Source organism: Poromitra crassiceps (genome assembly GCF_964638095.1).
Source record: "Poromitra crassiceps genome assembly, chromosome: 16".
NCBI lineage: Eukaryota > Metazoa > Chordata > Actinopteri > Beryciformes > Melamphaidae > Poromitra > Poromitra crassiceps.
In genome coordinates, this window is record NC_139645.1 from 21,946,381 (window position 1) to 21,970,054 (window position 23,674).

Consider the following 23,674-nt stretch of genomic DNA (forward strand, 5'->3'; position numbering starts at 1 on the left):
TCCTAGGTGTGACTGAAGTCATTTTAATGCACAATGTGGAGGCAAAGAACCAAAGTGCACTTGGGAAACCGACTAATACTTGGAACAATCGTTACCATACACTGCAAGAAAGGACGGGTTAGAACACAAACTAGCATGCAGGAGAAGCAAGTTAAAACTCACCATGCCTAAATACAAGAAAGGTTAAGATGGCACAGCAAACTTTGGCATGCACTATAGAAACTAGGGATGGCACGATACCACTTTTTCCATATCCAATCCGATACCGATACCACAACCTTGAGTATCTGCCGATACCGATATCAATCCGATCCGATCTTTTTCCCTCGCTTATACAAGCTGTTAATAATAAATTTACCAATGCACTTTGCTTAACCCAGCCATCTAAACAGCATGTTCAATCTGTGGACCAATATTTATTCCCTAAATGAAAGGCCCAGAACATAGACTCAGTAATGCACTAATGCTGCTTCTTTTTAAGCCTTCTCTCTCTCCCTCTCTCTCTCTCTCACACACACACACACACACACACACACACACACACAGTCAGTCCCTGGTCTCCCTTACTTGCGTGGAACACGGTGGAGGGGAATTTACGCATCAAGGTGTTTGTAAACAGGGACACACGTGCTAATCTAGTTTTATTTGGCGTTTTGAAGGAACATGCGACTTTTGGGATGAATTATAATGAAGGACTGACACATCTGCACTTTATGATCGCTGCTGAGGCAACTTATTGGTGTGAGTGTTCATTAGGATTTACTTTGCTGAGCGTTCATCTGCCAGAAAGTGCCTAGATGTGACTTCACCTCTTGATGGGAATGGTAACATATTGATGGTGATATTGTGGTGTGTTGTGTGTTGTGTTTTTGTTTCTCACCTTAGCTTGTTGGAGTGGATCTCTCCCTCTCACTATTGCGGTCTGGTTGTTTGTTTGATTCAGCGAATCAAACAAACAACCCGTTTAGGCTATTTAAGCGTTGGAAACAACCCGTTTCCAACACCTAAATAGCCTACTCCATCATATTAAAGTGCACTCGGTCATGCTGCTGCTGTGCTGCTCGCGTTGACGCGTTCGTATCTCTCTTCCCCGTGACGGCCGGCATTTTACATGATAGTTTAGGCTAATGGATCGGATCGGATTCTACCTCTTTTCCCCCTCAGATATCCGATCCAGTGATTTTGGCCGGATCGGCTCCGATACCGATACTGAGTATCGGATCGGACCATCCCTAATAGAAACCCAGGTATAGGCCTCCACCCAGTGACCAACCACCTGCGGAACTATGGCCACCTGACGTACTGTAACTGGCAATAAGGAATCTTTCAAATGCTAGAGCCCTCTAGAAACACTCAAGTCGCTTTACAAAATGAAATAAACAAAATAGCCACATCAACAAAATGAAAGACAAAAAGGACAAGAAACTATAGGACAAAAACAGCAGTGGCAACAGAGCTCCTCCTATGAAATGCAGCAGAGCTAGGCCATGAGGAAGGCCACCCAATCGTCAGGCTCCCTCATTCCTTGGAGCCTACGAGCTACAGAGACCGACCGAACCAGGTGGTGCTGTACAAGGGCACGGAGAAGAAATTCCAACACAGCAGTACTAGACCAAACTGGGCCCTGCAGAAAGCCACCGGGAAACCCCGTCGTCATGCTCCTCGTTGCTGGAGCCTACGAGCTACCAACCAAATAGTGCTGTACCGTGGTGTGAAGGAGCTAATGCTCCCTCCAGCTAGCTCTGCTCCTTATTCTGGCATGACTCTGTCTCAACCATCACAGCGGTGTCGGGAAAGAGCGAGGCAAGCCTAACTAACAGCCATGCACGGCTCACTTTTAAAGGGGCTGTCAACTAGCAAGAGGGGGAGGTGCCTCACCTGTTCTGGATGGGAGATGATGAGGGGGGCGTGGCAGCACTAACAGGGGACAGCTCAACCCACCACACATCCCGTCAGCTTCTCATCCAATGAAAACATTGTTTGCTGTTCCAGGAAATAGGATGAACCTTGGATACGTGGGCCGGTATGGTGCAGGGAAGCTAGTCCACTCATTAGAGGTGAGAGGCTCTGCCAGAACCCGAGTCCAGCCCGACCGGGTCCATGTGCCGGGTCAGAATATCCCTTCTATACCTCGGGCCCGGCCGCGCTCGTGGTCAGATATTGATATAATTGGGGTCATATTTGGTGTGATAAGATCAGAATGTTATAACATTGTAACCTTCACACCTTTATGTATTCATAAGACTGAACAGACATCAGGGTTATAGTTGAGACAAGCAGCCAACTTACGAAGACAATTTCAGGTTGGGGTTGGACTCGTGCCCATACTTGGGACGGGACGGGCCCAGAGACAGAACGGGCTCGGGTCGAGTCGGCTTGTTTTTTTGGGGGCCTGATCTAAGATGTACCGCTCAGCTCATAGAAGCTGAGGTAGTGAGTTGAATAACGTTACGGTGCTAGAAGAGGAGAAAATCCAACTGGGAGACTGTCTGCAAAGAGTAAAGAAAGATCAGGTATGTATGCCATGACTCTACACACACACACACACACACACACACACACACACACACACACACACACACACACACACACACCACACACACGTGATGACAACAAAACAGAGATGCTCACAAGTTATTTTTTGCAAGTCCAAGTCAAGTCTCAAGTCTTTTGGTCACAAGTCTAAGTCAAGTCTCAAGTCTCTTAGGGATGAGTGTTCTATCATCTGCTGGATGCCATCTGGTCTGCTTAGAACACTGTGGGCACAGCTGTGAAGCGGAAAGCGCGCGGCAGAGCTGGCTGAGGACAGACGGGTCAGAACACGTGCGCGGCGTGCAGGGCCCAGGCCCGTGATGAGGAATGAGGATGATGAGCAGTGGCTGGCAACGTGTATAGAGAGGCAAAGTGACTCACTTCTCTGGTACAGCGCTGAAGCAGGAAGTGACGTTCACTTTGGCTCTCTATAGGTAGCTGACCTGGTTTTTCTTCCTCAACAGGATCATGTCTATACCGATCAATATCCTCATCTCATTGGTTATGAGCTAAGGGACATAACTGATCCTAGATCAATATGCTCATCTCATTGGTTATGAGCTAAGGGACATAACTGATCCTAGATCAATATGCTCATCTCATTGGTTATGAGCTAAGGGACATAACTGATCCTAGATCAATATGCTCATCTCATTGGTTATGAGCTAAGGGACATAACTGATCCTAGATCAATATGCTCATCTCATTGGTTATGAGCTAAGGGACATAACTGATCCTAGATCAATATGCTCATCTCATTGGTTATGAGCTAAGGGACATAACTGATCCTAGATCGCTACTCCTACTCTGAGATGCTTGATAAATATGGATCATAATGTGGTGATGTGTCACTCCTCAGCATGTTTAATAAAGCATTTGCATAATAATGTATGTCCGCCCATTGGCGGAGATCATAATTACAGTCATCAGAATAAATTCAGGTTAAGTGCTTCCCATAGACAACCAGTGTAGAGCAATAAATATGTCATCAAACAAACCGAATGATCTCCATCATATCAAAGATATACAAGCCTGATTTGATATCAGATTTTTAATCATAGTCAATATATCAGTGTTGTGTCAGTCATTATGTCATTTCACATGCTAATTTGGCTAACTAAAGCCATCTTACCACCTCTGTGGTGTGTCAACCTCCTCCCTCCCCCCTCCTCCCTCCTCCCTCCTCCCTCCTCCCTCCTCCCTCCCCCCTCCTCCCTCCTCCCTCCTCCCTCCTCCCTCCTCCCTCCTCCCTCCTCCCTCCTCCCTCCTCCTCCCTCCTCCTCCCTCCCCCAGAGGAGCCGGCAGACTGGGAGAAGGAGCTGCAGCAGGAGCTCCAGTAGTACGAGGTGGTGAGCGAGGCCACAGACAGAGACGAGCAGTGGGACCAAGAGATCGAGAAGATGCTCCAGGCTGACAGCAGCTAGGTTGAAATGTTGAAAGGTTTTGGGTCGTGGCTGGGCTTGGAGAACCCGGCGTACCCAAAGAAGCGTGATGACACGGACAACTTAGCCGAGGAGCGAGAAGAGAAGGTGGTCCAGGCACAGAACGAGGTAAACAAACAGCAAGCAGCCCAGGAAGATGAGCCAGCAGTCCGCCAGGAGAACTCCGAGCAGCCGGGGAGAGGACTGGGCGGTAAGACTACCCTACGTGCTTCTTAATCATCTCTCTTTTAGATGTGGAACTCGTCATCAGTTAGTCAGCCTTGCTGTCCTCCATAAAAATGCCAGGTGTAACCTTATGCATGAAGATAATGTAATTTGGTGGAAGCAGATATGGTATAAGTGCTTACAGTATGTTGTGACTCTTGTGAGCATGGGTGGCCCCAGTGGGAATCAAACCAACAACCATGACAGTGTTAGTAGTGCTACTGAGCTACGTTACACAACCATAGGTCCATTTAAATAAACTGCATTCTGCTCTGCGTGCTCCTCCTGTGTCGCTGTAGCAATGTTTTGATGACAGGTCTGCTACACACAAGAAACCTTTTCATCAAAGTACTGCACAAGTCAGAGTCGAGTAGCAAGTCACCAGAACAAAAAGTCAAGTCTCAAGTTTTCTCTTCATGCATCAAGTCAAGTCTCATGAAGCCCTAATCCCGTCCTCTCCCTCCTCTCTTTGAAGACTACATCTTCAGTTTTGCCACCAATGCCACCAAGAAGATATCAGAGTCTGTGGCAGGGACCGCTCAGACCATCAAGAAGAGCGTGGAGGATGGAAACATCGACGGCATCATAGACAAGGCACGCTGCTCTCTGCTTCTTGCACGGCGACATCATCAACAATTTGTATTGTCCTCATATTCACATAATATTCTTCATGAGGCAAATGGGACACGCTGATGATGTGCCTTGATAAATGTAGTCTATTGTAGTGGTTTCCAAAGTCTGAGACTGTGGGCCTCCCCTCAGACAAAGCCACCCCCCCTACAGACACTCGATAATTAATTGAGCCAAGATAGCCTGATATTGCTGTAGCCTGTTTGACATACTTCAGACGACACCAATACATAAAAATGCCTGTCATAAGGTCTGCCTGAAGGAATTATTTGTTTCTGACTCTGGGAAAGTGGGGAAAACTGTAAAATTCCCAAAACTACTGATTATCTTAACTATTTCTTTAACCAAATCACACAAATTTAGACTATTCTAGGTTTAGGTTTAGGTTATATGTGATCTCCTTTTGAGATATTCTTTTCCACTTCCATTCACTGAGCCTCCCCTGAAACTGTCTGGAGACTCCCTGGGGAGGCCCGCCTCCCACTTTAAAAACCTCGGGTCTATTTATTGATTCAATTTTTACCTCGTTGATACAATATAGGTCCCTTCCTTCTTTGAGTATGTGTCTGTCTGTGTGCTGACCTGTGCGTTTGTCTGCTTCCAGACTTTCCTCGGAGACTTCCAAAAGGAACAGCAGAAGTTTGTCCAGGAAAATAAGGCCAAGAGATCAGGTGGGATGCACAGCGATTCGCCTATTTCACACTCCACCCAATTTGTGCCTAAAAGGCAGGAAGTAAAACAGGTGCAAGCAAGACATTGATTAAGGTTTCCAACTTCCAATCCGTTTAGGTGTTCCAGTGCCGTGGGTCTAATTAGTGTCTTGCTTCCACCTGTTTTACTTCCTGCCTTTTAGACACAAAATGGGTGAATTGGTTGGGATGTGAAATAGGCTAATAGTCCCAAAACAAAAGAAGTTTGAAATCTGAAAATCTTCTGAGGCCACGCCCACCCAAGGCTTTAATCACAACTCTGATCAACACACCAGACTAAGATGATGTATTTCCCCATATTTTTTTTATTTCATTAACAGAGCATGTGAACTTGGACATACGACAAATTAATAATCCATCCATCCACATACAAAAACTGAGGCAAAATACCCAAAAGCCAGATTGCCAACATTTTCTCCCCCATACTCATCAGAAGTATTTGTGTGCACAACACATTTGTTGAGACAAACTGTGATGAGCAACAACACAAAAATACTCAACAATATATTAAAGCTATTTAGGCTGTAAAAAATGTTACCTTTTCTGTATAGGGGAGACTCATGGGTACCCATTAAACCCATTTTCATTCAGATATAGCTTGAGGTGACAGGTCAAGGGACCCCTTTGAAATAGTTTTTCGTGTGCCAAAATTTAGCCTACACTTTTTTTTTTTTTTTTTACCTTTACATATCATCAGTGACATCATTGACGATGTGTCTGATAATATTACCGATGTTGTACCGAAATTTGAATGTCTGGGGCCCCTAGATTTTTGTGACATCAAAGTGGGGTCACAAGCCAAAAACGGTTGGGAACCCCCTGCCCTAATGTGTGATGAGTGAAGCTGCCTGTGCTGGCGTTTGTGCCCAGATGCAGCGGTGCCACCCTGGGTTGGCTACAACGAGGAAGAGACCATCCAGCAGCAGATCCTGGCTCTGTCTGCCGTGAGTCACGTACAGATCCTACACGATGTCAGCATGTGTTCTCTCATGTCACTTATAACACGGCTTTGTTGAAAGCTCATCTCTGATTGGCCGATAATCGCTCTCTGTGGTCTGTTTCACACCTGATCCTATCAGTCTGCAGTTAAAAAACATCTGGTCCATGAAGCTCCACCTTGTGTCTAAAACACATTAGACTTTAGCTGCTGCACACAGTCCTGCTAGAGCTTTTATAGGCAGAATCTTGTCAATGACATTAGCTTATAATCAGATCATTTAAAGTCAACATTTTATTTCAAATGATTCATGTCTGATATTTTCCAACTCTCTTGACTGATGCCGATACCGATATTATTATTATTAATATTTATATATATCTATATTTATATATATTTATATTTATTTATTGATTGATTGATTGATTGATTGATTTATATTCCTGATATATGTTGGTTTGACACAAACAAATTATCTCTAAACTTGAACAAAACTAAATTTATGTTATTTGGAAACAGTAAAATAAACACAGATGTTCAAGTGAAAATTGATCATGTGGAAATAGAAAGAGTTTATGAAAACAAGTTTCTGGGGGTTGTAATTGACCATAAGCTCTGCTGGAAACCCCAGATAAAAATGTTGTGCACCAAGATTGCCAGGAGCCTAGGAATATTAGGTAAAATAAGATGCATACTAAATCAGGAAACACTGTACACTCTGTATTGCACACTTATATTGCCACATCTGATCTACTGTGTGGAAGTATGGGGTAATACTTATAAGAGCACCACACAGAAGATATGCACATTGCAAAAAAAAGCAATACGGTTGGTAAATCATGTTGGGTATCGTGAGCATACTAATCAATTGTTTCTTAAGACACAGACTTTGAAATTTGTGGATATTGTGAAACTTAGAACTGCACTAATAATGTTTAAAGCAAGGAATAATGTACTGCCAAGTAACATACAAAAACTGTTCATGGATAGAGAGGGAAGGTATGAGTTAAGAGGGAAACTTAATCTGAAACAACCCTATGTACGCACTACCCTTAAAAGTTTGTGTGTTTCAGTTTGTGGGGTAACCCTGTGGAATGGTTTAGATGAGGAAACTAAAAGGAGTAAGAACATTGTATTGTTCAAAAACAGATATAAGAAAACACTAATTGATAAGTACAAAACTGAGGATCACTAAAGTGTAATTTTTTTTTCTTTTGATTTGTTTATAATTTGTTTTTTCTTTATTCTATTTTTATTTTAACATTGTAAGAGATTTGTTATATTGTGAAGAAAGGGGCAGGACTAGATAAGCATTTGCTTCCTTCTGCTCCTTCTCGAACATTTTGCTTTTTTGAGATTTGTTAGATTCAAATGTTTATGTTTTGTGTTTTGTGTTTTATCCTTTTTATTGTATTTTATATGGTTGATTGTTCGAGATAAAAATAAACTCAACTCAACTCAACTCAACTCAATATATGGTGCATCCCTAGTAAAAAGCGAGGTGCTGGTGATGTGTCTTCCTGTAGGACAAGAGGAACTTCCTGCGCGACCCCCCGGCCGGCGTGCACTTCTGCTTCGTCATGGAGGAGATGTACCCTCTGGCCACCGTCATGCTACAAGAAGACCAGCTGCTCAACCGCATGCGCTTCGACCTGGTCCCCAAACAGTCAGTAGGCCGTGTGTGTGTGGGTGTGTGTGTGTGTGTGTGTGTGTGTGTGTGTGTGTACGTGTGTGTACGTGTGTGTGTGTACGTGTGTGTGTGTGTACGTGTGTGTGTGTGTGTACGTGTGCGCGTGTGTGTGTGGTCTAATTAATGTCGCAGAGTTCCCACAGTCATGCAATACCTGGAAAACTGGAAAAGTCATGGAATTTCAATATTTTGTTTTCCAGGCCTGGAAAAGTCATAACATTTGTAAAATCATTGAACGTTTTGGAAAAGTCATTGATTTTGTTGTGTGTAATGAAATTAATTGTTATGGGTAATCTTTTTTTTTTTATAAACATTTGAATGGAAAATTCATGATTTCTTTTCCAATAGCTCCCATGCAATGTGAGCGACTGCCTCTAAATCAATACCAGATTATTACTAGACTGGACAAATAAGACACACCTCATTATATTTGATTTGAGTGATTCTCAATCATGAATTTTTATGGAAAATTCATGATTTCTTTCAATAGCTTCCATGTAATATGATGCCATGACTAAAGCACTAAAATTCCAAGTGCAAGTATGTTCCGCATATTTTAAGACCATGGGAAAAAATACTAAAACTTAAAGTATAATAATAGCATTCATATTACAATAATCAAGAATGATAATAAAAACAACAGTAATAATACAACATTTATGCATATTAGTCCAGAATTTTATCAAAATACCTCACTCAGTTTAGGACGTAAGTACCCTAAAGCTTTATTTTTATGGAACCTTTCAAAACCCCATAGACGTAATGTAGTATTGATCAATTCTACAATTAATATGTGATCAATAAAAATCATTATAACCATGGTATCAGATGTGGACGACAGTGATTGGACGGTATCTGACTCTTATTTAGAACTCAATTATTTTGGTTTCTATGTCAATGTAACCCTGGTCCGGTCCACTATGATGACTCACCTGTGTTTGTGTGTGTTTGTAGTGTGAAGGAGGAGGCGTTCTGGAGGAACTACTTCTACCGGGTGTCTCGGATCAAGCAATCGGCCCAGCTGACGGCGCTGGCAGCCCAGCAGCAGCAGAGGGAGGAGGGGGACAGAGGGGCCAGTGTCCCCTGAGGACGTCACCTTGACAGGTTAGAGGGAGGAGGGGGACAGAGGGGCCAGTGTCTCCCCTGAGGACGTCACCTTGACAGGTTAGAGGGAGGAGGGGGACAGAGGGGCCAGTGTCCCCTGAGGATGTCACCTTAAAGGTCCCATTCCGTGCAAAAGCTGTTTTTACTTGTAAATGCATATATACTGCTGTCATCCCTCCCTGTAATGAGTGGTCACAACCTCAGAACTGCCACAGTTGGATTTGTCCCTATCCAGCTTCCCCCTGCAGTCTCCTTCAAGCCACGCCCCCTAACGCTCTGTTCCCCCAGATGGGTTAATGTGATGTCACTTAAACATACTGCGCGTGGTCTCTCTCACACAAGCTACCTGCACCATTTTGTCTATAGCCAGAAAATTAACACTTCTAGCTGGAGCGACGCCAACTGTACGTGATCCAGCAATTGCGGAGGTGCATTCGGTAAGTCTAGGCATTTTGAGATGTCCTCTTTAGCGTAGCAACCGTTAACTCATTGCGTGCCAGCCACTTTTGGAAAACGGATGCTCCCAGTGCCAGCCCTTTCAGAGTGTTTTCAGTGATAACTCAAGACCCACAGAATATTGTGTGATATTACTATGTAAACACCGAACACGCCCAAAGAACGATGAGACTCTCTTGTATCATCAGCAAAAAAAAGTTTATTGATATCATTTTCCGTTCTTTAGTTATCAGCCGGAGAAGATAGGTTGATTTCACCAAAAACACACGTTTCAAACTAGAAGCTGAGATAATGAGCCTTTTGTGAAATGAAGCATTTCAAGCAAATCACTGACTCTGAAGCAAATATTTTCTGACCTGAAACATCTGAACAGTAATTTCCTTCAATAAAACAGCACCCCCACCCCCCTCAACTGCAAACTCCTCCTCCGTGGGAGTGTCTCTGGTGGCTCTGCTCGCTCTGCTGCGTGTGTCAGGCGAGTCTCTGCTGCCTGCGGATCCACGTTCGGATGGCGGCCGCTCGTCGGGGGAGTCTGGATCGGGCTCGCTGAGTTCGTCTGACGTTTCTGGGGTTTCGGTTGTGAGCTGGGATGAAGCTGCGTCCGATTCTGGGCTTTCTGCTGCGCGTTTCAAAGTGCGCTGCACCCAGAGTCTATTTTCGGAGCGCTCCGCCGTTGTGCGCCGGCTCCCAGCGCGACACCGAAAAGCCAAACCATTCTCATGAGAATGGTTTGGCTTTGGTTTTCTTTTCTGGCGGCTAATCGTGTGGAGAAACTATCGCAGCAGAGACAGAGGGGCTCAGTTGTAGGAGCGGATTGGCTGCTGTTCACAGCTAACGTTAGCTCCAGCCAGAGCAATCTGTGCCGCTCTGGCTCCAGCATGCATCGGTTTCCGTTTCATCACGGCTTTTTCTGCTGTTTTTCCTCACCTTTCTCAAATCTGGAGAGCACTGTCGCCACCTAATGGGTCCGTAAAATAGCTTATACACCTTCAAAATCCCCCATACTTTCACACGAGATGCATCAGGCTTTGATCCACGTCCCACCGTCAAAAAACGCAATTGACGTCTTTAGACGTCATTGGCACTCAATGAGTTAAGTTAGCGATAGCTCGTTGCTAACGTTAGTTGTGGACACAACCTAGCGTGCTGGTCCACAGACGCTAATCTGATTGGCCGCTGGGAGCCTGGGGTGGGCTCTCCCTCAGCGGCCAATGGGAACTGTTAGTTCTGAATATATTATAGAAACTAGGGATGTTCATTTTGAAAATTTTCCAAAATCGATAATCGGTGAAAATTAACGATCAATTATCGATTATCGATCATATTAATACTTAGAAAATTTTCAATATATATATATATATATATATATATATTTTTTACAAAATGAATGCCTATGGCAGAAAATACGAAAGACAACGTGTTCTCCTCAATGAACTCTTTATTTCAATGTGTCTCCTCTCCAACACTGCTGTCCCCGGCGCATGCCGGTGTGAATTTCCCATGTTTAAAACAGTTTTGTTGGCACAAAGGCCCGTGCCCAGCCAGAAAACTAGAGACTATATGAAGCTCCACCTCACGTTAGTCGGCTGTGCAATGGAGTGGGGCGAGGAGGAACGAATTCCACCCAAACCTAGTCCAATTTTTTTTTTTTTTTTTATATAATTAAAAAATCGATCCAAATGCCACAGGATCGATTCCAATCCTTAACGATCAATTATCGATTTTCGATAATTGATGAACATCCCTAATAGAAACAGACCATTCTTGGGACGCAATGAGATGAGGAAGTGACAACTCCGTCAGAACAAACGGGGTTGCTATATTTTCGACAAATTAATCCAGAATCATGTTTTATGGACCAGAGACCCACGTTTTTAAGAGGTTACAGCTGCACGAATTGGGACCTTTAATATATATGTGTGTGTGTATGTATATATATATATACATACGGTATATATATATATATATATACACATATCCTAGCCACTAAATTAACAAATATATATCATTTCTTTGCAGAAAATGTCAGACCAAAAACCCCACCTGTTTCCATCAGTGACATGCAGAAGGTAAGAGTGCTATACTGTGGATGTGGTGGTTGTGTATGCTCAGTATGTATACAAGTGGCTGAGGAAGAAGCTCTCTGTTTACAGTCCCAGCCGGCCCAGGAGGAAGAGGAGGACATGTGTTCGAGTCCCGGGGTGTCGGAGTTTGTGAGCGACGCGTTCGACTCCGCCAACATCAACCAGGACGACCTGAAGAAAGAGATGGAGCAGCTGGTGCTGGATAAGAAGGACAGCCCCTCTCCTGAAGGTCGGCTTTCTTACACTTTTGTTTCATCCTTTAGGGAACTGTGTGTCTGTTACATTTCTTAAGCTGGAAATGAGATAGATATCGTTTTGTTGTGTTGGTATTTCTGATGATTTTCTTTTCATGTTACAACATGTAAGCTGAAGAAGTAAGCTATGAACCAGGGAACCACTCTCTCAACAGAAGATGGCTTTAAAAGAACACTGTGTAGGGAGGTACGGTGGTGCAGTGGTAAGCACTATCACCTCACAGCTCGAAGGTCGTGGGTTCGATTCGCACCTGGGGACGAGGTGAACGCTGACGGAATGCGTGCCCGTCCGCATGTCCTCGAGTGCCCACCACCCGGGTGGGGTTGGCAAAAGGGCCTTTCTGTGTGGAGTTTGCATGTTCTCCCCGTGCCTCCCGGGGGTTTCCTTCATATAGGAACCCCCTTCACAAAAACATGCAATATCCTGGTTGCTAGTGTGGTTCCTCCTCTGGTCGTTAAGGGCGCCTGTTCAGAGAGAGGGGAACTGGTTGGAATAGCGTGAACCTCCCACGTGCTATGTCCTACCGGTGAAGCTTCCTTTGTCAGGTGAAAAGAAGCGGCTGACTGACTGCCCATGTCTCGGAGGAAGCATGGAGCCAGTCTCGGCTCTCCCCAGATCGGCAGAGGATGGAGTAGCAACCAGGATTGAGAAATCAAATGAGCACTAATGGGGGATAAAATTGGATTAAAAAAAAATCGGGAAAAAAAATAAAAGAACACTGTATCGCCATTCAAGCTGCTGATAAAGACGATATTTTGTGCCGATGTTGCAGATTTTTCATTCCCAAAAAAATTCCAAAAATCAGAAGCACTCTTGTTTCCCACCGAATTTTATATTTGGTAGGGTGGAAAAGCCTGGGAAAGAGCATTGAGGCCAAAAATGTAATTAAATGTATATTAATAATAATAACAACAACTCTACTACTACTACTACGGCACTCGGTAGAGCGCATCATACCTCTGCCAGCCTTTCTGTGTCGTGGTGTTACGTGAATCCGTTTAGAAGTTAGGCTCCTTTTTGTGATTGCCACGCCCCCTTTTGGTCAGTGAAAGCTTACGTGAAATTTGTTTATTTACAACAGGTTTCTCTGCAAATGTTTTCTTTATTTCCTCTTTGGTACTTGGGGGATTTCGGATCACACACAAAACATTGCGACAGTACTTTGATTTAAATGTCATTATTTTGAAGGTTATAACCGGACGTTTCTGTTTTATTCTGGCTGACTTGACGCTGCTGAACCTGTGAGCAAATCTCTTTTAGATTTAGATCTCTTGTTGATGTTGTAATGCAATTGAGTCTTCCCTGTCTTTTATTCGCGTGTGCCTTGGTATCAGAAATATAAATATAGTGTATAAAGAATAAGCAGCTAGTTGGCTGCGTCTTGGTGTGGGCTAAACACTGGAGCAGCTTGTTACTGCATAGCCTCATAGTTTTTTCAATGGCTATTATGATATCCATATCAAAGATATACAAGCCTGATTTGATATCAGATTTTTAATCATAGTCAATATATCAGTGTTGAGTCAGTCATGATGTCATTTGGCATGCTAATTTGGCTAACTTAAGCCATCTAACCACCTCTGTGGTGTGTCCCTCCCCCCTCCCCCCTCCTCCTCCCTCCCCCCTCCTCCCTCCTCCCTCCTCCCTCCTCCCTCCTCCCTCCTCCTCCCTCCTCCCTCCTCCAGAGGAGCCAGCAGACTGGGAGAAGGAGCTGCAGCAGGAGCTCCAGGAGTACGAGGTGGTGAGCGAGGCCACAGACAGAGACGAGCAGTGGGACCAAGAGATCGAGAAGATGCTCCAGGCTGACAGCAGCTAGGGGGCGCTGCCTCTCCTCTGCACAGTCACTGATTTGCTGCCCCCCCTCCCCCCATGGACGACTAGCAACCCATGCTGCACAAAGGGACTAAATATGATTCCCCTCTATATGTATATGATTACCATCTGTCGACTTGTATCCATGCTTCCATAACTCAGGGTTCCTACGCAGGTCTGGAAAGTGAATAGTTTGGGGATTTGAAAACAAAAGTCTGGGAAAAGTATGGAAAATGTTGTAGTTCAGGTCCGATACACACACAATTCTAGTTTTGATCTTGGTCTAGACCCACTTTGAATACACAGCTTGTGTTGATGTGAAGAATAATGTTCAGATAGAGCGATGCTCTTATGAGCCAGCCACTGTCAGCATGCATTATATCAAATAGCTGCACCAACATCACATCTAGTCAAGAACATCGGCCATATGTGAAAGAAAGCATGTAGGAACCCTGCCCATCATCTCACATATTCTGATATTTCTTCATCAGACCATTGACCGATCTAGATCCAGGTCTGCGTTAATCATATTGAACACCAGACAACATCTTCAGATGGAAAAAGTATGTGATTTTCTTTGATTGAAAATGTGTAAGGACCCTGGGACCTGATACAAGTTTGAGATATGATTATATCTTTTTGCTTTGCCCTGTTCATGAGAGCCATGTACTGAGGCAGAAAGCCGCTAGAGGGCGCTCCAGTACAAAGTGCCAGGCACTTTCTTCTGATGGGGGGGCTGTTTGAAATCCTAGATCCACGTTTGAGTTAAGTATCTTTCAGCTGCTGCTTGCAGGTGGTTTGTACAGTAAAGTCTAGTATAGTTACAGTACAGTAGAGTCAAATCTATGTCAATAAAGAGGATTGATTTGTGGCACTTTGCACAGCAGCACTTCAGACACTATTTCCCTTTCATTCTCCTCTCACATGTTTCTATTTCATTTGGACAAAGTTGGAAATGTGCGCATGTCTTTGTTCAGCTACACGGCTTGTTTCTCTGTAGCTGAAGTATTGTACATGTGTTCTCTATTTGATCTTTTCCTTCAATAAAGATTAAAATCTGTTACAAAAGCAACCAGTAGACTGTGGCTCAACTTGATACATACATGGTGGAAATAATGACTTCAGGGAGCATGAATGGAAATGAAGTTATAGGACATATATATATATATATATACCGTATATATATATATATGCCAGATGGTTTGTTCACAGAACCACCTGGGAGCTCGTCTTTGGAAACTGTATGGAAAAGGCTGTGTGTGTGTTTAAAGAATCCCTGGGAGGTGATTGGATGAACCATCTGTCTATCATCGCTCGCTTCTCGCTGTCGTCACACCTAAATCCCGCCCGCAGCTGCCTCTGGAACTTGTGATTGGTAACCAGGGTTGGGAAGTTTATTTTTTTAAATGTAATCGGATACAATTAATAGTTACCTGTCAAAAATTGTAATCAGTAATCCAAGTATCACAATATAAAAGTAATGTAACTGATTATTTTACTTTTTGATTAGTTTTGAACAAATGTCCTCCTGCATTTGACTACTGGAACTCCTCAGGACCCCAACAACAACAACAACAAAAAAGAACAGCTTTGCTAATCTTGTCTTATCTGTTTCTCAATGATAATATAATATATAATAATATAATAATCGTGTTTACATCTTTGGATTACAGAGCATCATTTTCTTAGAAACCCAGTCATTTATTTCTTGGCTGCACTCACTGGTCATTTCTAAGAGCCAAGTGTTTTTAGGTGTTATTTATTTTGCACCTTAAGATATCAAACATAAAGTAGACAATAAAAGAGTCAATATTTACACTGCACAGCGAATTGGATCAATAAATCCACAATCAATACAATCTACAATACATGTAATCAGTTACTTTCCCAGCCCTGCCGCGTCACCAGGCTCTCTCAGAGGGGAGAGCATAGGGGGAGAGAGAGAGAGCCTGGCAGTTACTGAGGCAGGAAGACAGAAGAAAACCCGCCCCCGTCTTCCGGTGGCCTGTGTGCTGCAGTGTTTTCGTTCCCCCACAGAAATGCAACAGCAGGCAGTCAGTCGCTACGAGTTAGATCAAAAACAAGAAGCATGGACATACCAAACGAAGTGTTTGTTTTGAGCTAACTCTCGTTACTCGCGTCGCCCATGTTTTCTAAACGGAACGCAAGAATTGAGCGGAATATTGTTCCTGGAGTACAGCACGGTCTTCCGCCCAGAGCCGGAAACACTCGGAGCGACGTTTGTTCATCATTATCCAGCCCTGCTGCCACGACACTTCTCTATACAGGCTGAGGCGGAGCAAAGTAACTGTTGACAGTGGAAGTCAAGTGTGTCGCAGTTCAACTCAGAGTCACACCGACACCATTTTGAGAGAGCAGAGAGAAGACGCAGGGTGAGTGTTAATACTACATTATTATTCCTATTATTATTTTATTCAGGGATGAAACTAGTCACCTTTTAGGTGTCAGTCACCTTCTCGCACTTGTGCTGCTAAGTAAGTGAATGGTTTCTGAGTGGTTTAGTGTCTCTGCCCTGGCTGATATCTGTCACCTTTTTCCACTGTCTGAGTTCACATCTGTTGATTGTAAAAGTCTCTGAGTCAGTTTGTTACTGATCGCAGGTGTTTTACTGCGTTCACCTGCCTCTTTTCCTCTCTCTCAAAGTAACGCTCATAGAAAAGATGTAACAGTGAGATAATGGCGTCAGTAAAACAAAGAGAGAAGTTGATGTGGGCGGGGCCTGTACTTCACAGAAGACCGACATGACGCAGTTTATTAAACCGTTAAATTAACCCAGTTTTATTCCATCTGTGTGTCTGAGACTCTGCGAGATGAGCATCTTTCAGTCACATGACTCCTCATAAAGAGAGAAACGGCTTGTTGACTTTCTGCAGACAGATCAGGACTTCAGAGCGAGGTGGGAACATCGACATATATATTTAATATAGCTCAATGGGTGGGAAACTAATCTGCTTCATATTAGGCCTACAGAGGGCGCTACTAACTAAGATGACATGCGTCGACTTGCCTACAGAGCAGACTGCTGTGTTGCGTTTGAGTCATCCGCCTCTCGTCTCTGAGGGCGGGTTCACCGGGCTGATTTCTCATAAGCCAGCAGTGTTTCACTGAAATCAAGTGTTGATAAAAAAGAAATAATGAATGAAGCGTGTGTGTGTGTGTGTGTGTGTGTGTGTGTGTGTGTGTGTGTGTGTGTGTGTGTGTGTGTGTGTGTGTGTGAAAACAGAAGCATATTCATAGAACAAAATATTCTGTGGGTCCTGAAAGATGAGTGAATATGATCACAAATTCTGGCGACTCAGTGGCAACTTAAAAAATAGTCTGGTGAGCAAATAGTTAATACACTGTTTTTAATTAGACATGTTGTTTGAAGAAAATAAGGTGACACTAACTTACCAGGGTAGTACTGTGTGTGTGTGTGTGTGTGTGTGTGTGTGTGTGTGTGTGTGTGTGTGTGTGTGTGTGTGTGTGTGTGTGTGTGTGTGTGTGTGTGTGTGTGTGTGAGACACGACAGAATAGTTGACCTGTTAGTTAAAGACATAAGGTGTTGATGTGACAGAAACATTTTTAGGCCGTGGACCAATGTTACTATTGAACTTTTTTTGGAGACTGGGCTGACACTTCTGGTTTTCAGACAAGTGAAATGACAACACGATTGGGTTGCAGCTTCATAATCGGGGAGATTAAACTATTCCATGTGGTTTTTGCTGTGTCGTATTTCTAAAAAATAATGTACTTTATAGCTCCATAGTCACGTTTCAGTGTTGAATGTTTTGACACAGACCTGCTTGCACTTGCTGGCACCGAGTCTGCGACTCTGTTCTCATGCTTTGAAGTGCAGCAGCCATGCTGTCATGTTAAAATAGCTGTGAAATAACGTAACCAAAACATACAGAAATATGCAACCCGTTCTCACTGCGAGCGCGTAGCATATTGACGCTTTGTCCCGTCCCTTGTGCGTCGCTTGTTACTAACATGGTACCCTTGAGCGACACATGAAACGACTTGGGCTTTCCGACTAAACTCAATGCAAACCCATGGAAGTAATCTTTGACGCTTATGGCAACTGCTCCCCCATTAGCCTAACTGCAGACCTATTAGGGTCTGCAGGAGCTAACCTCTCCCAGACCCTAACCCTAAACCTAACCTCTCCCACCCCATGCCTAAACCTAACCTCTCCCAGACCCTAACCCTAACCCTAACCTCTCCCACCCCATGCCTAAACCTAACCTCCCCCAGACCCTAAACCTAACCTCTCCCACCTCCCACGCCTAAACCTAACCTCCCCCCAGACGCTAATGGGGAGCAGTTGACTAATGGGTGAGCAGTTAGGCTAATGGGGGCGCAGTTGCCATAAGCGTCAAAGTTGACTTCTATGGGTTTGCATTGAGTTTAGTCGGAAAGCCCAAGTCGTTTCATGGGTCGCTCAAGGGTACCATGTTAGTAACAAGTGGCGCATAAGGGACGGGACAAAGCGTCAATATGCTACGTGCTCAGAGTGAGAACGTGTTGAAATATGTGAATGTCTTCCTTTAATGTGGATCCACAGGATCACTGGGTCAGAATGTTGAAACACACATTTCAAAACTCAATATTTGCAAAGATCTCTGTTTCGAATCTTGCAGGACACACACCGTCATGCACACTGCACTGTGTGTGTGTGTGTGTGTGTGTGTGTGTGTGTGTGTGTGTGCGTGCGTGTGCGTGTGTGTGTGTGTTTGTGTCTATGTGTGCTCGTTGTAATTCACGCAGTGTCGATTGAAACACACCACCCCATTGGGAAATGAGAGGGAATCTCACCATTAAGTGACCCCGAAATAAGCGTATTTTCCGTGAACATTATGACTGACTGACTGACTGACTGACTGACTGAATGACTGACTGACTGACTGAATGACTGAATGACTGACTGACTGACTGACTGACTAACTCACCCTAAAGAGCCGTCTCTTGACCATGCTCTGCGCACGTGGTAAAAATCACAATTAGATGTTTTCCCAAAATTGTTCAGCCCTACTCATGAGCTGTGTGTGTGTGTGTGTGTGTGTGTGTGTGTGTGTGTGTGTGTGTGTCTCCTCTCAGAAGATGAGTGGTCGTGTGGAGGAAGAGGTTGGAGCAGAGCCTCCTGAGAGCTCTCTGTCTGTGGAGGAGTTTCTACTCTTCAGTCCTCAACATGGACCCTCAGACACAAAGTAAGATGACTGTTACACTCTAAACATTACTACTGTAATGTCATATAGTGCAACACCTTTCCTAGTCACTACAAGAAACTTGAAAGTCTGCAAAAGAAAATAATACGACCCATGTCATGGTCGGGGTTTAACGCACCCACACGCCCTCTGTTCCATTGTTATGGTCTCCTGAGGCTTGCCGATTTTCATCTTCACCAAAATGCTTGCTTGATGTATCAAGTTGTGTATAATATGAATTTCAGACTGGCTGAGCTCATTCCAGTCTGCTGTCCCCTGCACACTCATAATACTAGAAATAAACATCTTGGGCCCTATTCTCCCACAAGCCTTCGGCGCTAAAACGGGCCTTAAACGCAAAAAAACGTGCCTTGCGCCTGTTTTGGGACGATATCAATATGGCTTTACGCTGCCAAATGCGCTTTAGGCCGAATGGGCGTGGCGCAGTCCCAGAATGGGCCAAAGTGGGCGTGTCGGCCTTAAATACCGGCGTACTGCTATCTTCGCACCTGCCGTAAATTTAGCGCTTTGCGCCTTTGAAAACCAGGCCTATTCAGTGCGCCAGTGCACTTGTGCCTCTCCCCTGTCACCCTTCTCTGTCTCTCTCTGAAACCAGGCCTATTCAGTGCGCCAGTGCTCTTCTGCCTCTGAGTCACCCTTCTCTCTCTCTCTCTGACTCCCTCGCTCAAACAGACACAACACATAGCAGCACCCAGCTTCCCATAGGAAATAGCAGTTGTAAGTTTACTGCCTGTGAATGTCCACTCCCAGCATGCAAGTGGGTCCTCCATTTCGCTACTAAATAGCAACCAAATGAGCCGAAATAGATATAAAAGGTAGATCTAAAATAATGTGTAATGGTAAGACAACCTGCAATTGTAGAACATTTCAATATTGGACCAAATAAAACATCGAAATGAAACACCACCCTATGTGAAACATATATGTCCTCTTGAGCCTATTAGGGATGTAGGTACTACCGGTACTACCCCCGAACCGCAGTACTATTGCTGTAGAACAGGTTCTATACTAAGATTTAAAAAGACCCGGTACTTTTCCGACCGCTGCTATGACTGATAATGGTCAATATGAGCCTGTCTCTTTAAGAAATGCGCTGGAGTGAGTGACGTCATATCCACATGTCAAGCGGTGAGGAAAAGAGTTTGAGGAAAAAAAGCAGCTGAGCACTGAGCAGACCCGCGCACATTAAAAGCAAACTAGCAAAGTAGGCTATGGCTAAACACAAAGCCTCTCCCAGCCCAGTTAGTAGCAGCAGCTGTGCCCTTTCACAGTTTACATCTAACGTTATGTAGGCTACTTTCACGCATACTTCAGTCAGGGTTATCGACAGTCCATATTATTGCCTCTGCACGTTTCCCGACGCTACAGTGAGAAAATGCGCTCGTTAACTAACGTTAACTAACGTTACAGCGGACTCCGCTGTACTAACGTTACAGCGGACTCCGCTGTACTAAGCGGACTCCGCAGTAACGTTAGTTAACGAGCGCTCACTGTAGCGTCGGGAAACGTGCAGAGGCAATAATATGGACTGTCGATAACCCTGACTAAAGTATGCGTGAAAGTAGCCTACATAACGTTAGATGTAAACTGTGAGTAACACTGCCTGAATGCCCCACCCATGACAAGAAGTGCTAAACTGGAAGTTGAGATTACTGAGTATAAACAATTTAGAGACATCAGCCCTGCAGAGGATCCCCTGGCATGGTGGAAGCAACACCAGACAGACCTGCCCATCTTAGCTCAGTTTGCTAGACAATATCTCTGTATTCCAGCATCAAGCTGTGCATCTGAACGTGTTTTCAGTACTTCTGGGAATATCTGCAGTCCAACAAGATCTAGACTGACCGAGGAACATGTTGACACCCTCGTTTTCTTGGCTAGGAACCTGAAGAAGACATTGGGATGGGAGGGACTGAGTGAGTAAACTGAGTCAGCCAAACAGTGAGTCTGTCTACCACCCATAGGAGAACTAGGGTTTAGACTGAGTAGGCTGGGGGACAGAATGGGAATATGAAGCCATGCTGCTTGTTGAAGAAAAAAAGATTTGAGTTTCTGCTGCTATAGTGTTTTATTATATTATTATTTATTTTATTTATTTTACTTATTCCCATTTCCCACTGTTCAAAAGATTTGTGTTATGTTACTGAGTGTGTACTTATTTGACAAGTAAAAGTTAGACAGAATTTAAATGCCACCAATTATTTATTTATTGTTGTTATTGGTGTTTCTCTGAGTTTTTGCTGCTATAGGCTAGTGTTTTATGGTCATTTTATTTTCACTGGCATTACTTTATTTTACTTACCGGTATTCTCACTGCTCAAAAGGTTTGTTTTGTTCAGCATTTAAATGCCACACCAATTTATTGGTGTAATTGTTCCCAAACTCTTAAAATAAAGCCAAATCTTGACATTGGACAGTTTCACTTTTTTTTTTACAAAAAGTATCGAAAAGTATCGAAAGTATCGAAATACAAATTGGTACCGGCACCGAAACAGAAATTTAGTACCGCTACAACCCTAGAGCCTATATATACCCCTTGTGGTAGGGCTGCACGATATTGGAAAAAACTGACATTGCGATATTCCCTGCCCCTGCGATATATATTGCGATATGAAAAAATACAGATTTTCACCAGATTACCAGAATAGCTCTATTTTAAAGAAAAGAATACTTCTAGAATGATTGGGATGATTTTGTAGAGGAGTCCATCTGATTTTGGAGGGGAAATTAGGTATTTTAATGTTTCTCAACCACTGGGCTGTCGCCTATACTGTAGGCCTCAGAGCGTCATCTATCAGGGTGCATACACATTTTGACCAATGGATTTCCATGACTTAGGCTACATACATGAAAAAGTGAGTAAGTTATGACATTCTACTTTAAAATGTCACTAGCCTACACTTCACTTAGTGTAATGCAGCCTTTAAAACCAGGGAAAGACAACATGTATGCTGTATCACCATATTACCATATCCAACATCTAAGACCATATAGTCTCATATCACAATATTGATATACAATTGATATATTGCCCACCCCTAATATTGAGTGCCAGAATCTACCTCCCAATGATGCTGTAGTGGCTATCTTCAGACTTTGATTTCTTCTTTGCTTAGACTTATATTTCTATAACCACATAAAATGACGACGTGAGACTGTTTATACGCGTTGAGCAGGGTCGAAACAACACCAACCGGAAACGGTAAAATAACCGTGTTGCTCCGCCGTCTCGTTTATTCACACTGACAGTTTTACAACAAAATCACTTTCTGTTCTAACTTGACAGATAATTACGGTGGCCGCAATGGGACAACTCCTCACAGTGGTCAAATATAAGTATAACCACAGAAATACTTAGCAATATTATCAAAATTAAACTGAAATATATTCCTTCAATGTAAACCAACAAGTTATGCCATAAAACAAAAAATCTAAAATTATAACTTATAAATGGCGCTTACAGATGCTATTTGCAGAAAAACATTAGATTTCATTGATTATAATCACTGCTTTCAACTTCTTTCGTTCTTCTAACGTTTCAATAAATCAACAATGAAACACCCCTGCCACTTTACACACTTGGTCTGACCCCCCGGAAACCCCCTCCAGAAACGACCAAGTGGTACACTCCGCATCTGCGGAGTTCCGGTTTTTGAGCGCAAGGCTGGCAGTACAGAGAGACGATTCACATGCAGCCGACCGGTGACAAACAATTCATTCGTGAAAAGTAATAAATATACATTTAATTGCCCAGATATGTCTCTTCTCTTTTTATTTTCACTGACATGTTTTGTGTAAATAAGTCGCTATGTATGATTAACTCTACCGTAACGTTACTGCTATCATGTGATGCAACATCAGACTTGAAGGGGAGAGACAGCCACAGTGATAACACGGACAACTTCTCAGTAATCAGCCTTCGTGTCATAAGTTGCGGTCTTGCTTTTTGGTGTTTCAAGAGTAAATATCTCCACTCCACGGACATGTTGAGTTACAGCAGCCAGCCTGCTGTATGCGAGTGCGCTGCAAACTGTGGACAAGTCCGCCTCCACAACCACATCGTTTACAGACGGGCTACTGTCAGCAACGCAACATAAGCAAAAGATAATTCAATTTAGGTCTCTGTGCATGTTTGTTGTGTTGAAGCTAAGCACTAAATGAGTGAGTACAGTAGCGGGGCGTCTCTCTCCTTTGAGAGAGCCTGCATTTCACTCAGTAGGCTACCCCTAAAGTGAGAGTTTATCAAGCAACATGACGAGTTAATTTGCTTTTGACATCGCACGTCCTGCGATGTGACTATCGCGCATGCGCACATCGCAATGTCGATGTGTAAACGATATATCGTGCAGCCCTACCTTGTGGGTTTAACGTGATTTAGATAAGTGACAGCGGAACGCGCTTCTGTGATGTGCTATAGGTACTGTGATGTCCGCTCCAATAACTTGGCCCTACTTGACATTTAGTTTTACAATAAAAACACATTTATGCAATGACTTTACATAATGTAGGGTATATTTATGTGCATCATTCTACCTGCAGCAGGGGAGAGAAAACGATATCTTTCTGGACAAACTTTCACCAATCTAATAG

At 43.6% G+C, this 23,674-nt stretch overlaps 1 protein-coding gene and 1 pseudogene across 2 annotated transcripts in view; both read left to right on the forward strand.

The window, feature by feature from the left end:
• The window catches only part of LOC310791520 (uncharacterized protein), a gene marked incomplete at its 5' end in the record, with an annotated part of 86,100 nt that overhangs the window by 57,830 nt on the left and 4,596 nt on the right, over positions 1-23,674 (forward strand). Inside the window, one exon of the mRNA XM_083653195.1 lies at positions 18,957-19,066. Within this exon, the coding sequence (XP_083509321.1) occupies positions 18,957-18,963 (7 nt within the window). The 3' untranslated portion in view covers positions 18,964-19,066. The remainder of the gene's footprint in view (positions 1-18,956; positions 19,067-23,674) is intronic.
• Positions 3,963-13,860, forward strand: LOC310791003 (synapse-associated protein 1-like; annotated as a pseudogene). The gene is made up of 9 exons: positions 3,963-4,164; positions 4,654-4,772; positions 5,413-5,479; positions 6,389-6,462; positions 7,982-8,121; positions 9,100-9,249; positions 11,725-11,774; positions 11,859-12,018; positions 13,730-13,860. The product of its transcript is annotated as a synapse-associated protein 1-like (transcript).